Source organism: Camelus bactrianus, chromosome 7 (assembly GCF_048773025.1).
Source record: "Camelus bactrianus isolate YW-2024 breed Bactrian camel chromosome 7, ASM4877302v1, whole genome shotgun sequence".
NCBI lineage: Eukaryota > Metazoa > Chordata > Mammalia > Artiodactyla > Camelidae > Camelus > Camelus bactrianus.
In genome coordinates this window covers 62,764,639-62,787,249 of record NC_133545.1, presented here as the reverse complement: position 1 = coordinate 62,787,249, position 22,611 = coordinate 62,764,639, and the positions used below count along the sequence as shown (strand labels likewise).

General features: G+C 34.0%; 1 protein-coding gene across 5 annotated transcripts in view; it reads left to right on the top strand.

Annotated features, from left to right (window-relative positions):
• The window catches only part of ANKIB1 (ankyrin repeat and IBR domain containing 1), a 200,240-nt gene that overhangs the window by 125,346 nt on the left and 52,283 nt on the right, over positions 1 to 22,611 (top strand). For all 5 annotated transcript variants that reach the window (XM_045519940.2, XM_010959469.3, XM_045519943.2 and 2 more), the window contains 2 exons: positions 6,441 to 6,719; positions 16,139 to 16,439. In XM_045519940.2, the coding sequence (XP_045375896.1) occupies positions 6,532 to 6,719; positions 16,139 to 16,439 (489 nt within the window). In that variant the 5' untranslated portion in view covers positions 6,441 to 6,531. The remainder of the gene's footprint in view (positions 1 to 6,440; positions 6,720 to 16,138; positions 16,440 to 22,611) is intronic.

Genomic DNA, 22,611 nt, shown 5'->3' with positions numbered 1-22,611 from the left:
CAATACTTATAAAATATTTCAGTTTTCTTTTGAAGTCTACATTGTTTTTCTTTTATTTATTTATTCTTCTTTAAATTGATACATAGTTGATTTGCAGTGTTGTGTTAGTTCTAGGTGTGCAGCAAATTGATTCAGTTTTATATATTTTTTCAGATTCTTTTCCATTATAGGTTATTATAAGATATTGAATATAGTTCCCTGTGCTATACAGTAGGTCTTTGTTTATTTTATATATACTGGTGTGTATATATTAATCCCAAACTCGTAATTTATCCCTTTCCCCCATTCCTTTCCCCTTTGATAACCATAGTTAGTTTTCTATGTCTGTGATTCTGTTTCTGGTTTGTAAATAAGTTCATTTGGATTTTTTTTTTAGATTCTACATATAAGTGATACATGATACTTGTCTTTCTCTGTCTGACTTACTTCACTTAGTATGATAATCTCTAGGTCCATCCATGTTGCTGCAAGTGGTCTTATTTCCTTCTTTTTTATGGCTGAGTAATATTTCATTATACATATATACCACATCTTCTTTGTTCATCTATCGATGGACATTTAGGTTCCTTCCATGTCTTGGGTATTGTAAAAGGTGCTGCTATGAACATTGGGGTGTGTGTGTCTTTTCAAGCTAGAATTTTGTCTAGATTTATGCCCAGGCGTGGGATTGCTGGATCATATAATAACTCTATTTTTAGTTTTTGAGGGAAACAACATAGTGGCTACATCAGTTTATATTCCTACCAGCAGTGTGGGAGGGTTCCCCTTTCTCCACACCCTCTTTAGCATTTGTCATTTGTGGACTTTTTAACGATGGCCATTCTGGCTGGTGTAAGGTGATACCTCATTGCAGTTTTGATTTGCATTTCTCTAATAATTAGTGATATTGAGCATCTTTCATGTGCCTCTTGGCCATCTGTATGTCTTTTTTGGTGAAATGTCCATTTAGGTCTTCTGCCCATTTTTTGTTTTGGCTCTTTGGTTTTTGATATTAAGCTGTGTCAGGTGTTTATATATTCTGGAGATTAATTCCTTGTCAGTCTCATTGTTTGCAAATATTTTCTCTTATTCTGTAGGTTTTGTTTCTCATTTCCTTTGCTATGCAAAAGCTTTCAAGTTTAATTAGGCCCCATTTTTTTGATATTTGCTTTTATTTCCATCATTCTAGGAGCCAGATTGAAAAAATATTGCTCTTGCTGCAATTTATGTCAAGGAGTGTTCTGCCTATGTTTTCCTCTAGGTGTTTTAGAGTATCTGGTCTTACACTTAGGTCTTTTATCCATTTTGAGTTTATTTTTGTATATGGTATTAGAAAATGTTCTGATTTCATTCTTTTACATGTAGCTTTCCAGTTTTTCCAGTACCACTTATTAAAGAAACCATCTTATCTCCTTTGTATATTCTTACCTCCTTTGTTGTAGATTAATTGCCACAAGTGCATGGGTTTATTTCTGGACTTTATGTCCTGTTCCATTGATTTATGTGTCTCTTTTTGTGCCAGTACCATACTGTTTTGATTATTGTACCTTTGTAGTATCATCTGAAGTCAGGGAACATGATTCCTCTAGTTCTGTTCTTTCTCAAGATTGTTTTAGCTATTCAGGGTCTTTTGTGTTCCCATACAAATTTTAAAATTTTTTATTCCAGTTCTCTGAAGAATGCCATTGGTTAACATGATAGGGAGTGCGTTGAATCTGTATATTGCCTTGGGTAGTATGGTCATTTTAACAATACTGATTCTTTCAATCCAAGAAAATGGTATATCTTTCCATCTGTTTGTGTTGTCTTCAGTCTCTTTCATCAGTGTCTTACGGTTTTTGGAGAATTGGTCTTTTGCCTCTCTAGAGAGGTTTATTCATAGGTATTTTATTCTTTTTGATGCAGTGTAAATGGGATTGTTTCCTTAATTTCTTTTTCCAGTATTTTGTTGTTAGTGTATAGGAATGGAACAGATTTTTGTACATTAATTTTATATCCTGCAACTTTATCTAATTCATTGATGACCTCTAGTAATTTTGTGGTAGCATAAGGATTTTCTGTATGTAATTATCGTGTCATCTGCAAACAGTGACCGTTTTACTTCTTCTTTTCCAGTTTGAATCCCTTTGTTTCCTTTTCTCTGATTGCTGTGGCTAGGACTTCCAAAACTATGTTGAATAAAAGTGATGAGTGGTTTTGGCTTTTCACTGTTGAGTGTGATATTGCCGGTGGGTTTGTCACTTATGATCTTTATTATATTGAGTTATGTTCCCCCTGTGCCAACTTTGTGGAGAGTTTTTACCATAAATGGATATTGACTTTTGTCAAAAGCTTTTCCTGGATCTTTTGAGGTAATCGAATGGTTTTTATTCTTCATTTTGTTAATATGGTGTGTCATATTGATACATGGGGCTTAAAACTCTCACTCCTGTCGAGAACCTCTACAATATAATTGTTCTCCAATTTGTGAGTTGCCCATCTGGGGAGTATGTTGTGAGTGCACCCCTTCTATCATCTCATCGTGGTTCTTTCTTTATGTCTGTAGAAGCTCTTTTTTGGTAGGTTCCAGTCTTTTTTATCAGTGATTGTTCAGCAGTTAATTGTGATTTTGTTGTGTTCATGAAAGAAGCTCAAGTTTCCATCTACTCCACCATCTTAATCCAGTAATCTAAATTGTTTTTCTTGTTCTTTATTTGTATGAATATAAATTAACACTTTAGTGGTATATTTATGACCTTTAAAGTGTACCTCCAGTTGTGTTAATTAATGTTTGCACTCAGACTTTTGTTTATAATGTACTATAATATGGCTTAAAAATGTTTTAATCTATTAAAGTAATAGGATTAAGATCAAGGAGTATATGTTGAGGGGCAGGGGTACGTAGAGACCAGCTGCTGTGGTAAGTAACTTTACAGGAAGTTGTAAGATTTCCCAATAGACTCTCACCAGTTTGATGTCAAATTTCTAAATGCTCTCTTTATTGCTAGTTAAATGAAGAATCAGTTTATTTTGTTGAGGTCAACCTTCAGTCCATAATTATGATTTTAAAAATAATTTACTTTTGTGGAACCTGATAAATTAGGAGTTGATAATTTATTTCTGAAGAATATCTTCTATAGGATTTCTAGGAATAATTTATTAATTTAAGTGCACTTGAGTTTTTGTTGCAGATTATTAACTTATGAATGGAGAAGTGGAGAGACAAAGATTTAAAGCAAGAGTTATAGAACCCTTCACAATTAGAAGTTAATCAGACATTAGGGAAAGCTTCTTGGAGTCCATTGACAGGCTACATTTTTCTTACTTTTTTCATTAAATACTTATCAAGTGCTGTGCTTTACTATTCAAAGATGTTGAAACTTTGCCTACATTTTCCTGTATAACTGAGAAGCCCAGAATAATGAATTATTTTTGCCTCTTTGATAATCCATCACCTGCCTCATGAAGTTGTATACATATATTTATCTTGGAGTTGCAGAAATATTACTGCATAAAGCTTTGATTCAAACAAAGAGGGAACAATCACTTCAGGTTATGCTAGCTATAGCTATGAAAAAGTGAAAGGACCATCTGGTAAATTTCTAGGCAAGACTTGTGAGAATAAATCTGAGAGGGAATGGAGCTATGATTGTTTTAAGTGATGCATTTCCTAGTGCCTTTTAAGCTTATTAAACTCAAATTTTAAAAATGAAATAGGCTTGAACATATCTGAGAACCACGAAAAAGTTTCTAGATGCCATTATGCTTTTCAGCATGAGTGACAGTAATATTTAATGTACATTTAGAATATTACTGACCTTTTAAAAGTATCTTATTATTATAAATATCTGCAAGATATTCTTGCTTTCTTAGATATTTCTTTTTTCACATCTTGGGTAGAAATTATTTTCTTATAGAACATTTCACTAAAGTAATAATGTAAATCAATGAAAACATGTTGCTCATTCATCTAATCCAGAACTCTTAACAGTGTTCATAATTTGAGCTACATTCCATCAGGGATGAAAAATAAGACCAAAACAACTGAAAGTTTCCAAATCCTTAGGAAAGACCCTTTTGAACCCACATGATATCCTTTATATTTGATTATAGATCAAAATATACAAAAAACTGAATGGAGTTCTCATTAAGAATAATAAACCCTTAAAATGCCTAAGGCAGTATAAAAAAACACAAATTATTTCACTGAGTATAAACATATGGTTCCTGGATTCAATGAAAACAAAGAAAAAATACAGGCTGTCCCCCAAAAAAAAATTTAGGCTGTCCCTAAAAATGTCCCATATGTGGTTGTAGTATAATGTGATAAGCATGGTATGTGGAAAGAATTTGCTCCTCATTCAAGATGAGATGGTAAAGGAGTAGTACTTTAGGCTAAAGGTTCAGCAACCCCCTGAAAAACTAAATAAAAAATTTAAAATTATGTAGTATGATATAATTTATGTATATATTTAAAGTGTATGTATGTATACAAACACATATTTACATACTTTATAAACGGCGTATTTCTCAAAATGCTAACAGTGGTTGTTTTCCAGTAAATAGATTGTTAGTTCTTTGTAGTTTTCCTTTGTTTTCAAACCTTTCTAATATGCATTTCATTTGCATATTTAAAGTGAAAAATCAATAACAAAGAACCTTTAAAAGACCCAAATAATGACCTTACTAAGTATAGATATGGGCCAGAAAATGTGCTTCTGTTGTACGTAGGTAATGAACACCTATCTCTAAAATAGGCTTAGCAGATGTCCAAACCTGCCTTCTCACCTTCATCATCATATTAATATAAAAATATTTGGCTAGAAGGATCTAGGAACTTTTTATATTGGTGGTGTGTACACATTTAAATCACCCAAAGAGCTTTAATACCAATGCCTGGGTGCCGCCCTCTAAGAGACTTACATCATTGGTTTGGGATTTAGCTTGGCCAGAGGGACTCTTTGAAGTTTTCCAGGTTATTAAATGTACAGCCAAGGTTGAGAGTTTCTGTTCTATAGGAAACTTAAAAGAAAAAACTCATCTGTTTTTCAGTCCTTCAATTTGTCTTCTGTTGAAATTACTACTGCCCTGTACAAAGCTTATTTTGGAGAAGTACTTATTATTTTCAACTTTTTTTTTTTTTAGCTATGTTTTAATGTCTAGCCTGCCACTGAGTTAATTGGTTAACATGATAAGTCTTTTGTATTCTGCCTCCTAAGTTTTCCTCCCTCTAGTCTGTTTTCTACACTGTCACAATAGTTAATTTTCTAAAGCATAAAATAATCATATCATTGCCCTGCATTAAAGCCTTTAATTATCCGTTCTTTACAAGTTAAAGTTTCTTAGTCTAACTCCAATCTACTTTCAGTTTTATCTCCTATTAATTAGTACAACACTAGAGACCCTCACCTCTACCATACTCATCAATTGAATAAGCCTAATTTTGTGTAAGCTATTTACTTTATCACTAATTTTGATGATGGTTCAAGAGTAGATTCAGAAACATTGATTGGGATGGAATGAAACTAGCATTTATTGAGCACACTAGCCAAGGAATATGGTAGGTACTTTAAATAAAGTAGCACTAATAAGTCTTTAAGAAATAGTCATTTTCCTTTACTTGAGATAGGAACCTGAGGCTTTCAGAGAGTAATTACTCACAATTACATAACTAGTGTAGGCAAATGTGAGCTTTCAAACTCTAAGTTCAGTAAGTGTTCCATGTCCTTCTTCCCCTACTTACCTTACATTGCTTCAATAGTAAATGCCCATGTGATCTTTATCATAACCTCTTTCCAAAAGGTATGCATAAACATTTGATGTTTTCAGCCTTGTTTTACAATAGAAGGAAAAAAACTTCATGATATTGTGGTAGAATAAACACTGTTTCCATTGTTCTGTGTATAATTAGTTACAGTCAGTTTTATTAGTTTGCTGAGTTATGTAGTCCTATGTATTTACATTTAAAAAATCATTTATATTTTTCACTGATGTCCTTGTAAGTACTGAGCAGTTTCACTTTTCCTTTGCTATAATGTAACACATTCTGGAGTTCTTGTATGAGCAAAATTTTCTACATTTTTCACTCTCCCACGAATTGGCTGAGTCAGATTTATACATAATTTATACGGGGATTTAGGTGTATTCAACCATAGATTTTAGTCAAGCTCATTTCTTGCCTATGTGAAGGAGAAAATTGAAAAGCCCATATCTGTAGATAACTTTTCTAGTATAAAGTGCAGCCTGTGGTACCTTAACAGTTTCTGTGTGGGAAAATACTAGAGTTTAGTAAGTTAATTTGGGTAGTATTAAAATTGTGAGATTTTTGGCTATTACGATAAGTTTGGTAGCATGTAATATAGTTTGTTACCTTACATATGCTTCTTAGATTTTATTAGTGTTTCTAATTGTGATGTTTCTTTAGGATACTGCTTCATGATTATTGTTTTACAATCTAATTTGATAATTTTTTCCTCCATTAGAATGTGAAACATGTTGCAGAAGTATTCACAAAGTGGCTGAAGGGGAAAAGAAAAAAGTGCCACTGCCTTTCAGAACAAAACAAAACAAAACATGGGAAATACAACCACCAAATTCCGTAAAGCACTCATCAATGGTGATGAAAACCTGGCCTGCCAAATATATGAAAACAACCCTCAGCTAAAAGAATCCCTTGATCCAAATACATCTTATGGGGAGCCCTACCAGCACAATACTCCATTACACTATGCTGCTAGACATGGAATGAATAGAATATTAGGGTAAGTATTACAGTAAACCAGTTGATAACAAATCAGAGAAAGGGGAAAAAACCTGACCTTTGAAAATATATGCATACATATGTGCTTGTTATGTGGTATTGCAGTGAATTAAACTTTCTGTTTAAAACTGAATATACCTAAATTATTAAATATGATTTTTTATTGTCTCCAAATTAAACTGAAAATTTTAATAGTGAGGTTAGTTCACATAGTCTTTTTACTGTAAATGCATTTTGATCTTCAATATGTTTCATAGTATGAATTCTTGATAATAGTGTAGTGTTTATAACATTTCAATTCTAGAAAAGTACTTGTCAGCTATCAAAAAATTTCAAGGAATGGTACCTGAGGTAATTTAAATTGAAAAACAATGTGTTTGCCTTACCTAGTCATGATCAGATTTGAGTTTCCTTTCTTTTAATGGGTTTCAGTTACTTGAAAAGATTTTTCTAAAAGCAGGGCATTTTCTTGAAACTGAAAATAATAGGAAACTTAAAAAAAAATCTGTTCAACAAGAAAGCATTAGTGACAGTAAATTTATGAAGATTCTTCCTAATCACATGGGAATTAAATTTGATGTTTGGTAGCTTATAAAATGAAAGAAGCAAGGGATAGAAAAGTAGACTCTAAAACAAATCAGGTGTTTTAAAAGTAGATTATACAACTACAGAAGTCTGATGCTAGAAGAGAAGCACTTCTTTGCTTGCACAATGAAATGTAATTCTGAAACCAATATCCAAAGCACCTTAGAGCTTGACAAAAAACTTCAATCCTTTCTCTATTTCTTTTTATACAAATTTATTGTTCAAATTAAGCTGCTGTTTTTGGTATTCCTGAAACATGCCATGTGTGTTCTGTCTGCCATGTTCATTCAATTGTTCTTTCTGCAAAGAGTATCCCTGTTTCCCATTCCTCTCAGCTTTCTCTTTCTTTTCTAAATGTTAGCCTTCCTCCTTCAAGGTCCTGGGTATGCTTTATCTATCATCTTAGCCTGTCACAGCACAGAGGAACGTCAATCTTTTTGAACTACTATGGCTCTTTTTTGTTCGTTTATATTACTTATTTGGTATACACTCTTTGGATTCTATAATTTTGCGTATCTTCTCTTTGCCTACCTAAATTACAACTTTTTAAAAAGACCTTCTTTGTATTTCTAGCATAGTTTCTTACACAAAATAAATAGAAATTTTACAAAATTATTACACAGGAAATACTTTTATGATCAGGATTTGTGAATGAGAAAAATTCTATAAATAATTTAGGTTATCCAGGCCCATGGCTTTATCAAGTAGATATTTTTATAACCTCTTAAAAATAAAATAGGTATTTCTTCACTTAAAAATAAGTATTTCTATAACCTCTCATTTTTGCGTTTATCTTTTATTTTCATTTCCTAAAAATACCTGCTTAGAAGCCACCTACAACTCCTCTTGTTTGAAATTTATATTTTTCTTCCAAAACTGGTCTTCCCTATGTTGACGATAAGATATTGTGCTAATAAAATAATAGCAAACATTGAGGGCTTACTATTTCCTTGGCACTGTTAACAATGCTCTATATGCATTGTCTCATTTAATCCTCATTACAACTCTTTGAGGTCATTTATCATCTGCATTTTAGAGGTGAGAAAACCATCCACATTTTAGAGGTGAGAAATCGCAAGCACAGAAAGATTAAGCAACTTGTTAGAACTCTGTGTTAGTGCCAAAACTGATTGCCCAGGCAGAGGACTCTAGGCTTTAAGCTTTTCAGCATTATGATAGCCTCTTATCTCTACAGTCAGGTAAGCCTCTATGTCAGGGCTACCCAAGCCATTTATTAGCAAAACAAGTTAGTCAATCTGGACTTCAGTTTCCCTGCCCATAAAATAGATACACATACAGTTTATGGGACGATTAAATTGATGTGTTATGTGTCTCTCATGCTGTCTAGTATACAATGTTATTATTTCTCACTTATATAACCCTAAGTATCTTCAAATCATCCTTAACTTATCCCTTACTCTTCTCTTTTACCTAACCTGCTCCTAATGCGAAGTTCACTAAGTCTTGTCTCTTCTTACCAATCACTTCTTCCCATTCCCATTGCCCCAAGCTTAGTACACTCTTATAAACCCCTGCTACCAATATCTGAAATATCTGAAAATTTTAACTCCTAAATGTTCTTTTTGCAAGTCTTTTCCTCTTATAATCTCATGTCCAAGTTAATTTTGCCAAAGTATAGCCTTTGCAGTGTTCCTTCTATTATGAGAAAACTATAACGGTACCCTATTATCTGCATTATTCTCTTTGGCTTCTGAAGCTCTCTTTTTTCTGCCTTCATTCTACCCAGTCAGCCTAACTTCTCATTATTCTCTAACATAATGTTATTAGTCAGACTAGTTGCCTCTCCTCCTGCTTTCCCCAGCTTTAGAAATGCCATCCTATTAACTTTTTTCTCTGAAGTTCCTATAACTTAGATTTTAAACCATCCTGTTATCATTAAACTCATCTTCTCCACTAGATTGTAAATAATACAGATACAGTGCTAGACAGTTAATAATGATCTGAATAGATTAACTATTGATTACTTAATCTGTTAAGGCTTTCTTTTTTTGAGTTGAACATTTTCAGTGAGATTGCAAAACTGTTGCTTTAGCGTCCTAATTTTGAACACTCCAGTAATATTTAGTATCAGGTCTTGTTATATGATTAACACATGCTTAGAATACCAAAGTAAATGTATTTAAATATTATTATTATTACTAAGGTAATATTTTAAGATAAACTAGCAAAATATTTTTAACCATTTATACTATAACTAAAATATACTTTATAAAATTGGAAAACACTATATAAGAAAGTTATTTTAATCCAGTGAGTCTTCAAGTGTGTTCTGAGGACTCCTGGATCCTGAGACTCTTTCAAGGGGGTATGTTAGGTCAAAACTTTTTTTTTTTTAAATAAGAATCTACTTATTTTTATATCTTTTTTTTTTTTTGTACATATGTGTGTGTGTGTATGTGTGTGTGTGTGTGTGTGTGTGTGTGTGTGTGTGTGTGTATATATATATATATATATATATATAAAACATTCACATAAACAAAGGCTATTAGGAATCTTCAATAATTTTTAATGTTGTGAAAGTGTTCCAGAACCAAAAAGTTTAAAAAATTGCTGACCTGGTCAATATTCTTTGTTCTTCTAAGAAGGACTATATCTGTCTGTCTCCATCCTGTGCTTATCATTCTATTAAAGGAGTATTTAAAGACCTAAAGAAAGGGTGGCTGTATATTCTCTTTTAATTACTACTTTTATGATTTGGCCATGTACTTTATACTTACTGTATTTTTCCTTTATACTTAACTTTCAACTTTGGCCTAAAGCATTTGGATATTTTCCTTTTTCTTTCCTTAATTGTTTGGAGATCAGTGGCTCATAATTTTTTTTTAGTCTTTAACATCTTGTACTAGAATCAGAGATTACTTTATTGCTTTCCTTTCCCAAGAATAAACAACTCTAATGTCTTTAGTCTGTATATTCTTTTGTTTTTCATAATTTATTTACATAATGCAGAGAAAATCTCAAATCAAATTATTATTTTAAATGATCAGTTGATTTTTGAAATAAATTACTCTCTTACTACTATGTCTTATAGAATAGGGATAAATAGCATTTACTCCTCAACCTTGAATAAAATAGCAACTCTGTGTTAATTATTTGTGTTTTAGATAGCTTCAGATATCTCACTGTATTTAACCTTGCTAAACTTTATAACAAGTTGATGGCCATTATTTTTGATGCTGCGTCAGTTAATTTGGTATACCTGCCTGTTAGCTTCAGTGTAGACCTTGGCTTAGCTTGGCTGGATTCCTAACACATGACATGTAGGGGAAGACAAAGGTAGATATACCTAACCAAGAACCTAGTAGCCATAAAGTAAAGTATTCATTTGGAGTAGCCCTTGATTTTATCCACATTTCCTTTAGCTTTATGGTACCTTCAATAGCACACATAACTCTCCTCTTTTCTTAGGCAGAATAATATGGTAAAAGAAGAGTAGTTTACAGTTGGGAGCTAGTTTGCATCTATCTCTCTCTGAACCTAAGTGCTGTGTGCTTACATTATACCATACTACAGTGCCTCTTTCTTGGGAAACTAAATCCATATTCATAAATAGTTACTATTTAATGTAGCAAAAATACTGTTTAGACTTTGGAGTCAGCATGTTCTAGTTTGGATATACAATCCATTAGTTGTAGCTTCTTGGGAAAATCATGTAAAAAATGGGGATAATAGTACTTATTCTTAGATTTTACAGAATAATTCTTTTGCTTCTTTAGAAATAAAAGAGGCCTGTCTTTGGGTACAAATAAAATATAAATTCTTTTTTAGAGCATGTCTGTATCAGGGTGTATATTAATCCCAAGCTTTGAGAATTAAAATAGAGTTTCTAATTACTGATTGCTATTTTTTGACTCATATTTCAGGAGTCATTAAGTTCATCTAAATGGATTGAAATGCAGTCCTCCTCTCCTAACCCCCCTTGTAGGCAAACCCCATAAAGGCAGGGACTTTCTTCACAATACGCCTAACTTCTAGAATAGTACCTGGCAAACAACAACTCCTCAAAGATACTTGCTGCGTGAAAGAGATTTCAGACGAACTGAGGTGTATCTATATTTTAGTGACTGGGAGAATAAGAGAGTTATGGTAAGAAATTGAAGCCCTAAGAGAGAAGACTGTTATTTGGGGGAGCTCAATTGAATATGAGATGATGACGAAATATGCAAGACAGGGGGACCTCTAAGAAGTTAAAATATGATCTTAAGTTTGGATGAGAAGTCTGAGGTCAGAGAGAAGTTATACTGAAGAAAAATAAAGAGATCTGTTGAAAAAATGTGTACTTATAGAAAACAAGGTAATACAGAGGTCATAATATAAATAAGTAACCAGCAGTTTCAGATTAAAAACAAAAATTAAGGCCAATGATCAAGAATTTAGCTCTTAGGAAATTCCTGGTGATGTGAAAGAGTGTAATTTTAGTAATAAGAATGAGGTCTTATTGAAGTGGAAATTAAATGTAGCAGAAATACAGGTAGCAGTTATAAACTGGCTGTTTGAGAATTAACAGTGAAAGAATCTAGAAAAACAGATGGCTCCTGGATGTTTTATTAGGGTCAAATGAAAGGGATTGTTTTTTCCAAGTTAATGTTTTCCTTACTCCACCTTCCTGCCAGTTATCTTCTGTTCTTGTTCCAGAGTTAACCTTACATGCAAGTAATAAAATACTGGCATAGTTATAGAAAGGGGTCTACCTAAAACTTACATATCAATTATATATTTATTATTCTATTTACACATTCATGTAAATTAAGAAAGCCTCTACTTTTGAATTTAAATAGATAATAGGAAAGTAGTAACGTGAATGAATAAAATTAGAATATCCAACTTTACAGTTTGAGTACAAAATATTTATGAAGGTATAGTACTATGTCTAATAAATTTGAGAATCTTTCCTGAATTGATATGTATAAAGAAACTGTTTTTAATACTTTAACTTCTGAATAATCAACTTTATTTGGTTTGATTAATCAAAGTCTGACAGATTGGATATAAGAACATTTGCAAAATTATCGCACCATCTCTCCCCTCTATTGGGGATGATCTGTAATTGCTTAATGAGAGAGAAAGAGAGAGAGATTTCTCTATACCAACTGACATCCTTCCAACTTACGTTAAATTCCATAGTGATAAGAACCTGAGGTCTCCTAAACAAGCTAAAAGAGAATAAACAAGTTTCTACTGTATAGCAGAGGGAACTATATTCAATATCTTACAGTAACCTATAATGAAAAGGAATGTGAAAATGAATATATGTATGCATATGTATGACTGAACTATTATGCTCTACACCAGAAATTGACACAACATTGTAAACTGACTATACTTCAGTAAAAAAAAAATTACACAAGTTAAAAAAAAAGAAAAGCGAATAAATGATATATTGGAAATCGGGATAGAAAAGGCTGTATAAATGTGGTTATACAGAATCTTACAGAATCTGAATTACTTTTAATAATTTATTTCTAAATTAAATGTTTAAGAAAATGAAATTTTTGTTGTTAATAGTGCCTCTTGGAAGAGGTTTAATCTTGAATACATTTTTTAGAAAACTGTTTAAATTTTGGTTATTCACTGTAATCTATAATTCAATGATTATAAATACAGGGAAATGTGATTGAGAATTTTATTATCAGTTGCTGACTTAGGGAAAATTGTTTTTTCCTTTTTTTCTTGTAAACTATGAAGCAACATTATGGTTATATAAATAAACAAAACTACTCAGCTTCCTGCATCCTTTAGACAGCTGTTGGAATTATTCTGTGTTCCCTTCTTGTTTTAGCTATAAGCATTCATCCATAGACCTTTTAATGACTTTATAATTTTCAGTTGTATAGAGATACTATGATGTATGTTTCCCATTTCTCTTATAACCAGACATTTAGGTGATTACAATTTTTTCTATTCAAAATAATAATGTATTGAATATCATTGTTCCTATAGATTTTTATTTTTTAAGTTACTTTCTTTATGATAAATTCCAGGAGTAGATTTCCTTGGTCAAAGGAAATGAACTATATATTAGTTGGTTATGAGCTAATATGTAATGCCCGAGATCATATAGCTGAAAAGTAACAGAACTGGGATTAGAGCCTGGCGGTCTATACCAGATGCCATGTTCTTGGCCAGTCTACTACACTGCTGGCTTGAGAGATCTAGAGTTCTGTCTTAAGATACTCTCAATGTCATGTCACTGAACTAGATTATAAAAGTAATATCCGTTCAGTTGATCTATCAAAATTATAGCATGAATTTGCTCTGTGTGTGACACTATATTGGAGATTCAAGAAAGAACAGGATATATACCCTGCCTTAGAAGCCTATAAACTAAGTGGGATAAGGGAGCAGATATGTAAAAAAGTAACTCTGATACAGTGTAATGATTTATATGATTAGGATATTGTATGAAGACAAAGAAGAAAAGAGCCAAACACAGCTGGAGGAGGGAGCCTAGTGTATAAAGAGGCTTCTATGTTGGGTTGGGTTTGTTTAGATGGCTAGGTCAAGTCTTAGAAAACCAAATAGCAGAGTGTGCAGTGAAGAGCCTACACATGCACTGTGGGCATCAGAGGCTGTGTGGGACGATAGAGAAAATATGCACAGTTTAGACTTTCTAAGCAAATTTTACTGAAACTTGGGACCTGGGCTAAAAGACAAGCCTTCAAAGTTAAACTATGACCCAGTAGAGACTGAGAACTCAGAGAGGTTTACCTCCCAGGAGATACATGTTTGAATGGGGATAAGGAGTGGATGAGACTTGAGACCACTGAGGCATTCTGTAAATTGTAAAACTCAGATAACTAGTCTTATCTTCCCCACCTCCCCCAGAGGCATGTTTTATATTCCAAAGCTTCAGAACCCAAGATCCCTGGGACAATCTGTTCACACTCAGTGATAGGCTTTCTCCCCCACCCTCCTCCAGAAGGGAGGATATACAAGCCTGCCAGAGTCTTATTTTCAGGGTTCCTTGCTTTATTAACTTCCTATTGCTGCTATGTCAAATTACCACAAATTTGGTGACTTAAAACAACGCAAATTTATTATCTTAAAGTTCAGGAGATCAAAAGTCTGAAAAGGTAACACTAGACTAAACTCAAGGTGTTGGGAGGACTGTATTCCTTCTGGAGGCTCGTAGGTAGAATCCCTTTTCTAAGCTTTTCCAACTTTCAAAAGCTACGTGTACTTCTTGGCTTGTGACCCCTTCCTCCAGCTTTAAAGACAGCAGCATAGCATTTTTTAGTATCTCTCTGATTCTGACCCTGCTGTCTTTCTAAGGACTCACAATTACATTGGGCCCACCTGGATAATCTAGGATAATTTCTCCATGTCAAGAACCTTAATCTTATATCTTCAAAGTTCCTTTTACTGTGTAAAGTAATTCACAGGTTCCAGGGATTAGGACATGACCCACTTTGGGGTGGAAGCGTAAGTCTGCCTGCTGCACTTGCGTATAGTACAGACCCCAGTACGTGTGCTCTGATGTCTGATCTGGCTTGGATTGCGTTGCCCTAGTGGGAAGTGTAGGAGTATGAGAGACTGGCATAGTTATTATAAGTAATAATAATTGATTTGTTTCTCGTTCAGAGATTCATGTCTTACTTTCAGAACAGTTCAAATAAATGTGGATGCTGAAAGCTTAATAGGCTAGTTTTGAAGAGCTGTACTGCTGAGCTGTCTAAAGTCTTAAATGATAAGAACAGAGTTGTTCCAAAGTTGTCAGATACTGTTGTTTCTTTTATTTTTTTTTCTGTCAGAGCTATGTGTTTTACACTGAAACTAACCTAAAAATAATTCAAATGTAACTAGGCTTTACAGTTTGGCTCTATTCCCTTTCTGTTGCTATTCTGCGCTGGGACATAGGAATGCAAATGATAACAGCCCTCCAAAGTAAATGTGACTCATCTTCAGATATGGGACTTGTATGCCCATTTCATACTTTGTGTTTTCTTATATAGGCTGACTGTATTTAGCAGGTCTTTTCCAGTTCATTTTCCAGTATCCTGTTATGAGCCACTGAACTGGCTCATCTATTAATCCTATGACCCGAGCTCGAGGATGTAGTAGAAGCTAGGCTTAACTCTCAGATCTGGATTTGGCAGTAGTTAAAGCAGCTGACCTAGACTTATCATTGGCAAGAGCTACTACCTTGGAATTAGATCTTGGTCTTCTAGAACTAACCACAACTTACTCCCCTCAAAAGTATTACATTGTGTAAATATGTGCCTTATTCTTTCAAAGGCTAGCTGATGACTTTCAGGTAGAGAAATTTTTCCTAGATTTGAAATTTACTCCCAGATTTATGCATTACTTGCTTTGCTTATATTGTCACCATCCTTATTGAGTAAATATGTACTAAAGAGAAATAAAACAGAGCAGAGCAATAAAGAAAAATGTTGGTGTGGAATGTTTAATAATGTACCCTAAGGCGTTTATGTTATTTGACTTATTAGGCTGGAAGTGTTCCTTTCTGTTCCTTTCCTCTTCCTCCCCTTCCTCTTCTCATCTTCCTTTTTTCTTTACTTCTCCCTCATTTTCCGTTTCCTTCCCTTTCTTTTTTTTTTCTGTCCTTTTTTCTCTTCTTTTATTAGCAAATTCTGTAAAGATATTCAACTTGTTTTTTTCAGTATTATTGCTCTAGAATGGAGGGTTTTTTTTATATAACTGTGAGGGTTAGTCATTCAACCTATTGTGAAAGAACACTTCAATAGAAATTGGATTAGCAGCTTAGAAGTAGAGTTCACCTTTTAATTGTATCTTCTATGTATTATTTCAAGGTAGGAAAAAACTCATTTTCATCCTTTTCCTTTACCATTTTAGGACCTTTCTTTTCGGTAGAGATGGAAATCCAAATAAACGGAATGTGCATAATGAAACATCTATGCATTTGTTGTGTATGGGACCTCAAATTATGATATCTGAAGGAGCCCTTCATCCTCGCTTAGCACGCCCCGCAGAAGATGATTTTAGAAGAGCAGATTGTCTGCAGATGATTTTAAGATGGAAAGGAGCAAAACTTGACCAAGGCGAATATGAGAGAGCAGCTATTGATGCCGTTGACAACAAAAAGAATACACCTCTGCACTATGCTGCTGCCTCAGGGATGAAAACCTGTGTAGAGGTAAAACTTTGTGTTTTTTAAAAAATATTCCACATGGTGAAGTCCGTGTCTTGGTAATGTGTAATAATCAGTGTTTGTTTTGCTTACCTTAACATTTGATTTAACCTGTCATTTCTGTCCCTTTTGTGGGTCTAAAGTAATCAGGAGCCCTTGTTATTAAGGAAAACAAACCCACCAACATTCATCCTTGGAGGTAAAATGGAATCAGGAGCAATTAAAAGTTTGCTAACATCCCTGAAGATAACAGTCATTGTAGAGTATCTAGCCCTGAAGTTCCTCGTGCTATACTGCTGCCCAGTTGACTTCCTCATACGGATATTCCAACCAGTCTTCCCTGTCCCCTCCCACCTGCTCCTGACTGCCTTGTTCCTCTTAATGATGTTACCACTATATGCATATCTAGTTTACCTGGATTTACCTTGAGACTGGTTGTTTTGGTTTGATTTGATTTGTTTTGGTTTGGTTTTTGCATTAAACTCATACCACTCATTTGCAGAATAGAGCACTTCCTTGTCTCTTTTGGCCAGCCTCTTCTTTTTATCTCTATTGGCCACCTTCTAACAATGAGTACTTATAGCTAACCCTCACTTTAGTATATTTTTCAGAACTTTCTTAAATAGGAAAATCTGGAGTTTCACAATATTAATCATTCAGAATTACTTATGAGATAAAAGTAACACAGAGAAGAGTGGACTGCAATTGTCTGAAATGCTTATATGTTAAACGTTTATTAAGCCAAACTATAAATAAAGTCACTCTAATTTTAATTTTTTCATATTTCAAAGAATTATTCCAGTGGTAAGCAGACTTTTTTCTGTGAAAACCCAGATAGTAAATATTTTAGGCAGCTGCTCAACTCTGCCACTGTAGCCAGAAAGCAGCCATAGACAGTATATAAAAGCATGGCAGCGTTCCAATAAAACTGTTTGTGGATACTCCCACTTGAATTTCTTATAACTTTCATATATCATGAAATATTCTTTTGATTTTTTTCAGACATTTAAAAATGTAAAAACAGTTTTTAGTTTGTGGGCTATACAGAAACAGGCAGCAAGCTAGATTTGGCCCACAGACCTTGGTTTGCAGTGGATCCCTGCATTACACAAACTAAGAATTGAGAAAGGAAAGCAAAGATGACTGCATACTTTCAGAAGCTTATTTTAAATATATAAAATGACATTATCAATATCTAATAAGTCCTGTATGCTTTAAGTATAAAAGAACTTAAAAAATAACTAGGTAATGGATGCTTAGCACACAAAAATGGAATTCCATTAAAATGTGAATCTGAGAGGAATGTAATACTATAAGTAATATTTTTTTTTCTTAGCATTGAGTTTTGTTTTTCTACTTTAGAATAGAGAGACTTGGGGAAAGAATGACAGGTTAGGTCTATTAGCATAGCCCAATTAAAAGTTTAGTGATTTTTCTCCCCTTGGCAGACTTCCCTCGAGCAAGCCTCATCATTGGGCCTCATTTTATTTATATTGGTGCTTCACTTATCATAGTGATTGAAGAAATGGTTGATATGCCAGAGGTGGTTGTTGTGTTTGTTAGTGCTTCAACTCATTGTGAAAAGCATTTTTTTAAAGAAGTATTATCTTAGATATTTTCAGTGCATCCTTGTCCTACTTGATTATTCAAAGCTTTAAGTGTAGCTACTTATTGTCAGATCAAATAAAGGTCACTAGAAAACCAAAGGTGGTAAGTCACACTCCGCTTTACAGCCACAGGGCCTGTTTGACACTTGGCAGCTATCAGAGCATTTCACACTTCATTGAAAAGCCATAAAAATCATTCACAAGTCTTACTGAAGAGTTTTACTTCATTATATTGTGGTTTTAGCACCTGGAGTTTTAAAACTGTTGTAAAAAGAATTTTAAAATTGTAGTCTCAGCTCAGCAACTGAGTAACTGCTTGTCTGGGCCTCAGTTTTCTAATTTTTAATCAAGAAAGTTATGATTTCATTATTCCCTCCAAAATATTATGATGCTGAGAGCTATATAAATTATTTAGGCAGTAACCGTTACAGGCATTGAAAAGAAGCAGAGATCATTTTAATTTTACTTATCCCAGAAGATTTCATAGGTAGTGGTAATATTTGAATGGAAAAGATTTTGGTTAAAGTATCTGGAGGAGGCTACTCAAAATGTGGCCTTCAGACCTGTAGCATCAGTAACTTCTGGGAGCTTCTTATAAATCCAAATTCTTGTACTCACCAGACTTCCTTCCAGATTCCAAATCAGAATCTCTTGAGGGTAGACTCCAGGAATGCTTTAAGCAAGTTCTTCTGGTTATTCGTTTGCATGTTACAGTTTGAGAAGCACTGTTCTAGGTCTCAAACATGCATATTGAAGTATTTTGCAGAGGTTTGATAAGAAGATGCCTTAAAATGAAGATGGAAGCCATACTAAGTAGAAAATACTGAATGCCAAGGTCAAAAATTTGGGATTGATTTATAGAAAATTGAGTCATTAAAACTTTTTGATTGGCGAAGTGCTATTATGAAAGCAAATAAATTAAGATTAGCCTAATTGTTGTAATGTAGAATAGATTGAAAGGGGTTCTTCTAAAGGAGTGTTTCTTAAAGCCTTGCTACCCAGATAATGGTCCTCAGACTGTCACTGCCCTCAGCCATTTGGGTACTTGTTAGAAAGGCACAATCTCAGGCCTCATCACAAACCGAGTCTGAATTTGTAGTTTAACAAGATTCTAGGTTGATTCATATTCACATTAAAGTTTGAGAAGTCTTGGATTAGAGCAGTAGTCTGTGGGACCTGCAATGAAATCACCTGTAAAAAGTGCATGTATTTAATCCCCACTCTAGATCACCTTAATATGATTATCAGACTACCCAGATATTCTTAATTTGAAAACTTGTATGCTGGAACAGTGGTTGTAACCATGGCTGCACAAAAATTCCCATAGTATAGACCATACCTCATGCCAATAAAATTGGAATTTCTGAGAGTGGACCCCAAGATACTAGTATTTTAAACTTCTTTAGGTGATTCCATTATACAGCCAAGGATGAAAACCAATGTACTAGAGGAAGTGATAGGAGTTAGAATATTATTTCACTAATTCTGCTGTGAACTTGTTGATAAAGAGCGTGGATCTGTGTGGTAGCAGTAGAAATGGAAAGAATGAGGCAGATGCAAGGGACATTGTGATGATGTGGTAGCATTTTGGCGAGTTGGTCAGTTATACAAGAAAGTAAGGGAGAGAAAGGTTAAAAATGATGAAGGCTTTTAAATGTTAATATTAACAATGGTGAGCTATCTTTGGATGATATAATTTTCTCTCTTTGATTTTTCTACATTTTCTATAACAATCTGCTACCATACTATAATTAGAGTAAAATGAAATAACTTTATTTTTAAGTAAATGGAGCATGGTTTTGAACCTAATTCACTTTGAGGTCTGCTAACAATTAACAGACATTTAAAAAGTGAAATGAGGTATTGTATGTCAATTATACTTCAGTAATAAAAAGAAAAAATTGTAAGTGAGATACAGTGAAGGGATTGGCTAAAAGGAAGGGAGAATATCTTGAGTTTCATTTAGAAGGAGACTGAGGTCTTAGATTACCCACATGAAATGGTATTCAAGCTATTAAAAATTAAAACTAACTGGGAGTAAAGAATATAGATTTAGAATTGAGTGTTATTTGCATGGAGTTGATAACTAAAAGCAAGATAAGGTATAGATGAGAAATCCAATGAAAAAACTTTAGATTATAGATAAAATTACAGAATTAAAGTCACAGCATCAATTTGAAGAATGTCCATGTTTAAAGGGAGTGAGAACCAGAAGTGGCCTACGACAGAAACAGAAAAAGCAGAAAAGTGAACCAAAATAATACAGTGTCAAGGTTGCCAAGAGAAGAATTTCAAGGAGAGGAGATAGTCAGTCATTTGACATGCTACAGAAAGCTGAGAAAGGTTGTTGGATTTGAGAGGTATTAATGACTTTCAGGAATATTGTTACAGTTTAACAGATATCTCTGCATTTTCTGCTTAGTGGTGTTTCACCCTAGGCCACAAAGGTCAACATGCTGAAATACTTTTTTAAAAAGTACTCCTCCAGTGTCAGGAAGTACTACTGTTTGCTAGCTAGCTTCTATGCCAAAGGTAGCATAAATGCTGATTTTCCTTGCCAAGACAAATGCTGCAAACATGGACCCTCCATTCCATCACCGATTATGAGTTTATCTCCAGGTACCATTTGCAGCAGTGAGATACAAGTCTTTATAGTCCCCTCACCCCTACTCAAACTCATTTGGGGACTCCTTTTGAAGACAGATTACCAATCAAGGCAAGAAATATAACCTAGGTTCTAAAAATGGTCAGAAGTGACTCTCAACAATGACTTCTCACACATTTCCTCTCCACACATCCATTTTTTGACCCCAAGGAATGCTATCTATACCCTGAAGTAAAGGAATCTTGAAGAAGATTCCTTTTACCAATATTCTGGAATGGCACAACCTCTTAAATTTTGTTGTCTTTGCTTTTGCTGAAGACTGAGGCATTAACTTAAAGACAATTTAACTTGTTTACTAATATTTAGAATCTCTCCCATAGTAGTATCTGTTGTGAAAGTAAATCAAATCATGGCTTTGAAAGCTGTCCCAGTGTGCATTTTAGAAATCATTTTCTACCACTCTGAATAAAGAACCAGAGAATAAAGTCAGCTGTCTTAGTTCTATAGCAGTCAAAGTAAATAGTCTATTTTGTGTTTAAGTGTTGGATAACCTGTGAAGCAGAAAGGCTAAAAACAGTAATAGACCCTGCAGTAGGTATAAGTCTGTGGACTTAAAACAAATCCCCAGCTTTGAATAGATTAGGTAATATAAATATATCAATTTTCCTACTACATAGACCACATTCTAGGGTCATTGCTTGTCAAACTTTTATGTGCATAGGAATCTCCTTGAGTTCAGAATCAGATTCTGATTCAGAGACCTGGAGAGGTTGGTGGTAATGAAAAGATTCAGCATTTCTAATAAACTCCCTGGTGATAATACTTGTCCCTAGACCATACTTGGACTTAAGAAGGTTCCAAGTGATAAATAGCAGCTGATCTGACCTTGCCTTAAGGCTCTAGAAGGAAGGACTGCTGAGAGCTGTGCTTTCCACATGTAATGGGTAAACATTTTAAGCTTTGTGACAGTAAGTCTGTGTTTCATATTCTCTTTTTTGCTTTAATTCAAGTACAGTCAGTTACAGTGTGTCTATTTCTGTGTACAGCACGTTTCAGTCATATATATACATGCATATATTCATTTTCATATTCTTTTTCATAATAGGTTACTACTCATATTCTTCTTGATCTGTTTGTTTGCTTGTTTTTACAATTTAAGAAATGTTTTAAATTATCTTAGCTGTGAAGTATACCCTTGTCCTAGAGCAAGAAGACAAAGTCATATCCATTGGATTTGTCAAGTTAGCCCATGGCTTTCTAGACCTGGCGTTGATATAAGTTCCTTATTTTGTCAAGGCCTCTTGGGATGACTGTAGAGGAACCCTAAGGATTGCAGTTCCAAAAGCAGTAAAGGAACTTTATAGAAAGATCTATGTGTTTGTTGGAGGGAGGGGAGATAAAATAATTTGGAAGAAAATGAAAAGAAGCTGCCATTTTGGTTAACTCCCATAAAAAATGAAAACCTCTAAAAATATTCAAGTCATAAATAAGATCTGGGGAGAACTTTATGGTGGGTTGTCAGGGTACATTTGACTTCTTTAATTTATGTGATTAGCCTATTCTTTGTGTCAGTACAATATCTAGCCATGGTTAAGAACTTGGTCAAACTTGTGTCTGAATCGCAGTTCTACTACTTACCTGTTGGGTAACTTTGGTCAAGTTACTTAATTCTTCTGAAACATCATAATATCCATGCCACATGGAGTTATTAATATTAAATAAGGATGTGTATTTGAAGGCTTAACATACTGTTTGGCACTTGGAAAGCAGTGAGTAGTGGCTCTTACTGTGTTACTATGGTTGTGATCGAATCCTATAAAAGAATCAACTCCGTGACAAATTGTCAGGCTGTCCTTTAGAGTTGTCCTAGGTTGTGGCCCTCATGTACTTCCTAAAGTCTGTGCGGACATAATGGGGAAACTTGAACCTACATCCCTTAGTAACAACTTACTTAACCTCTCCAAAA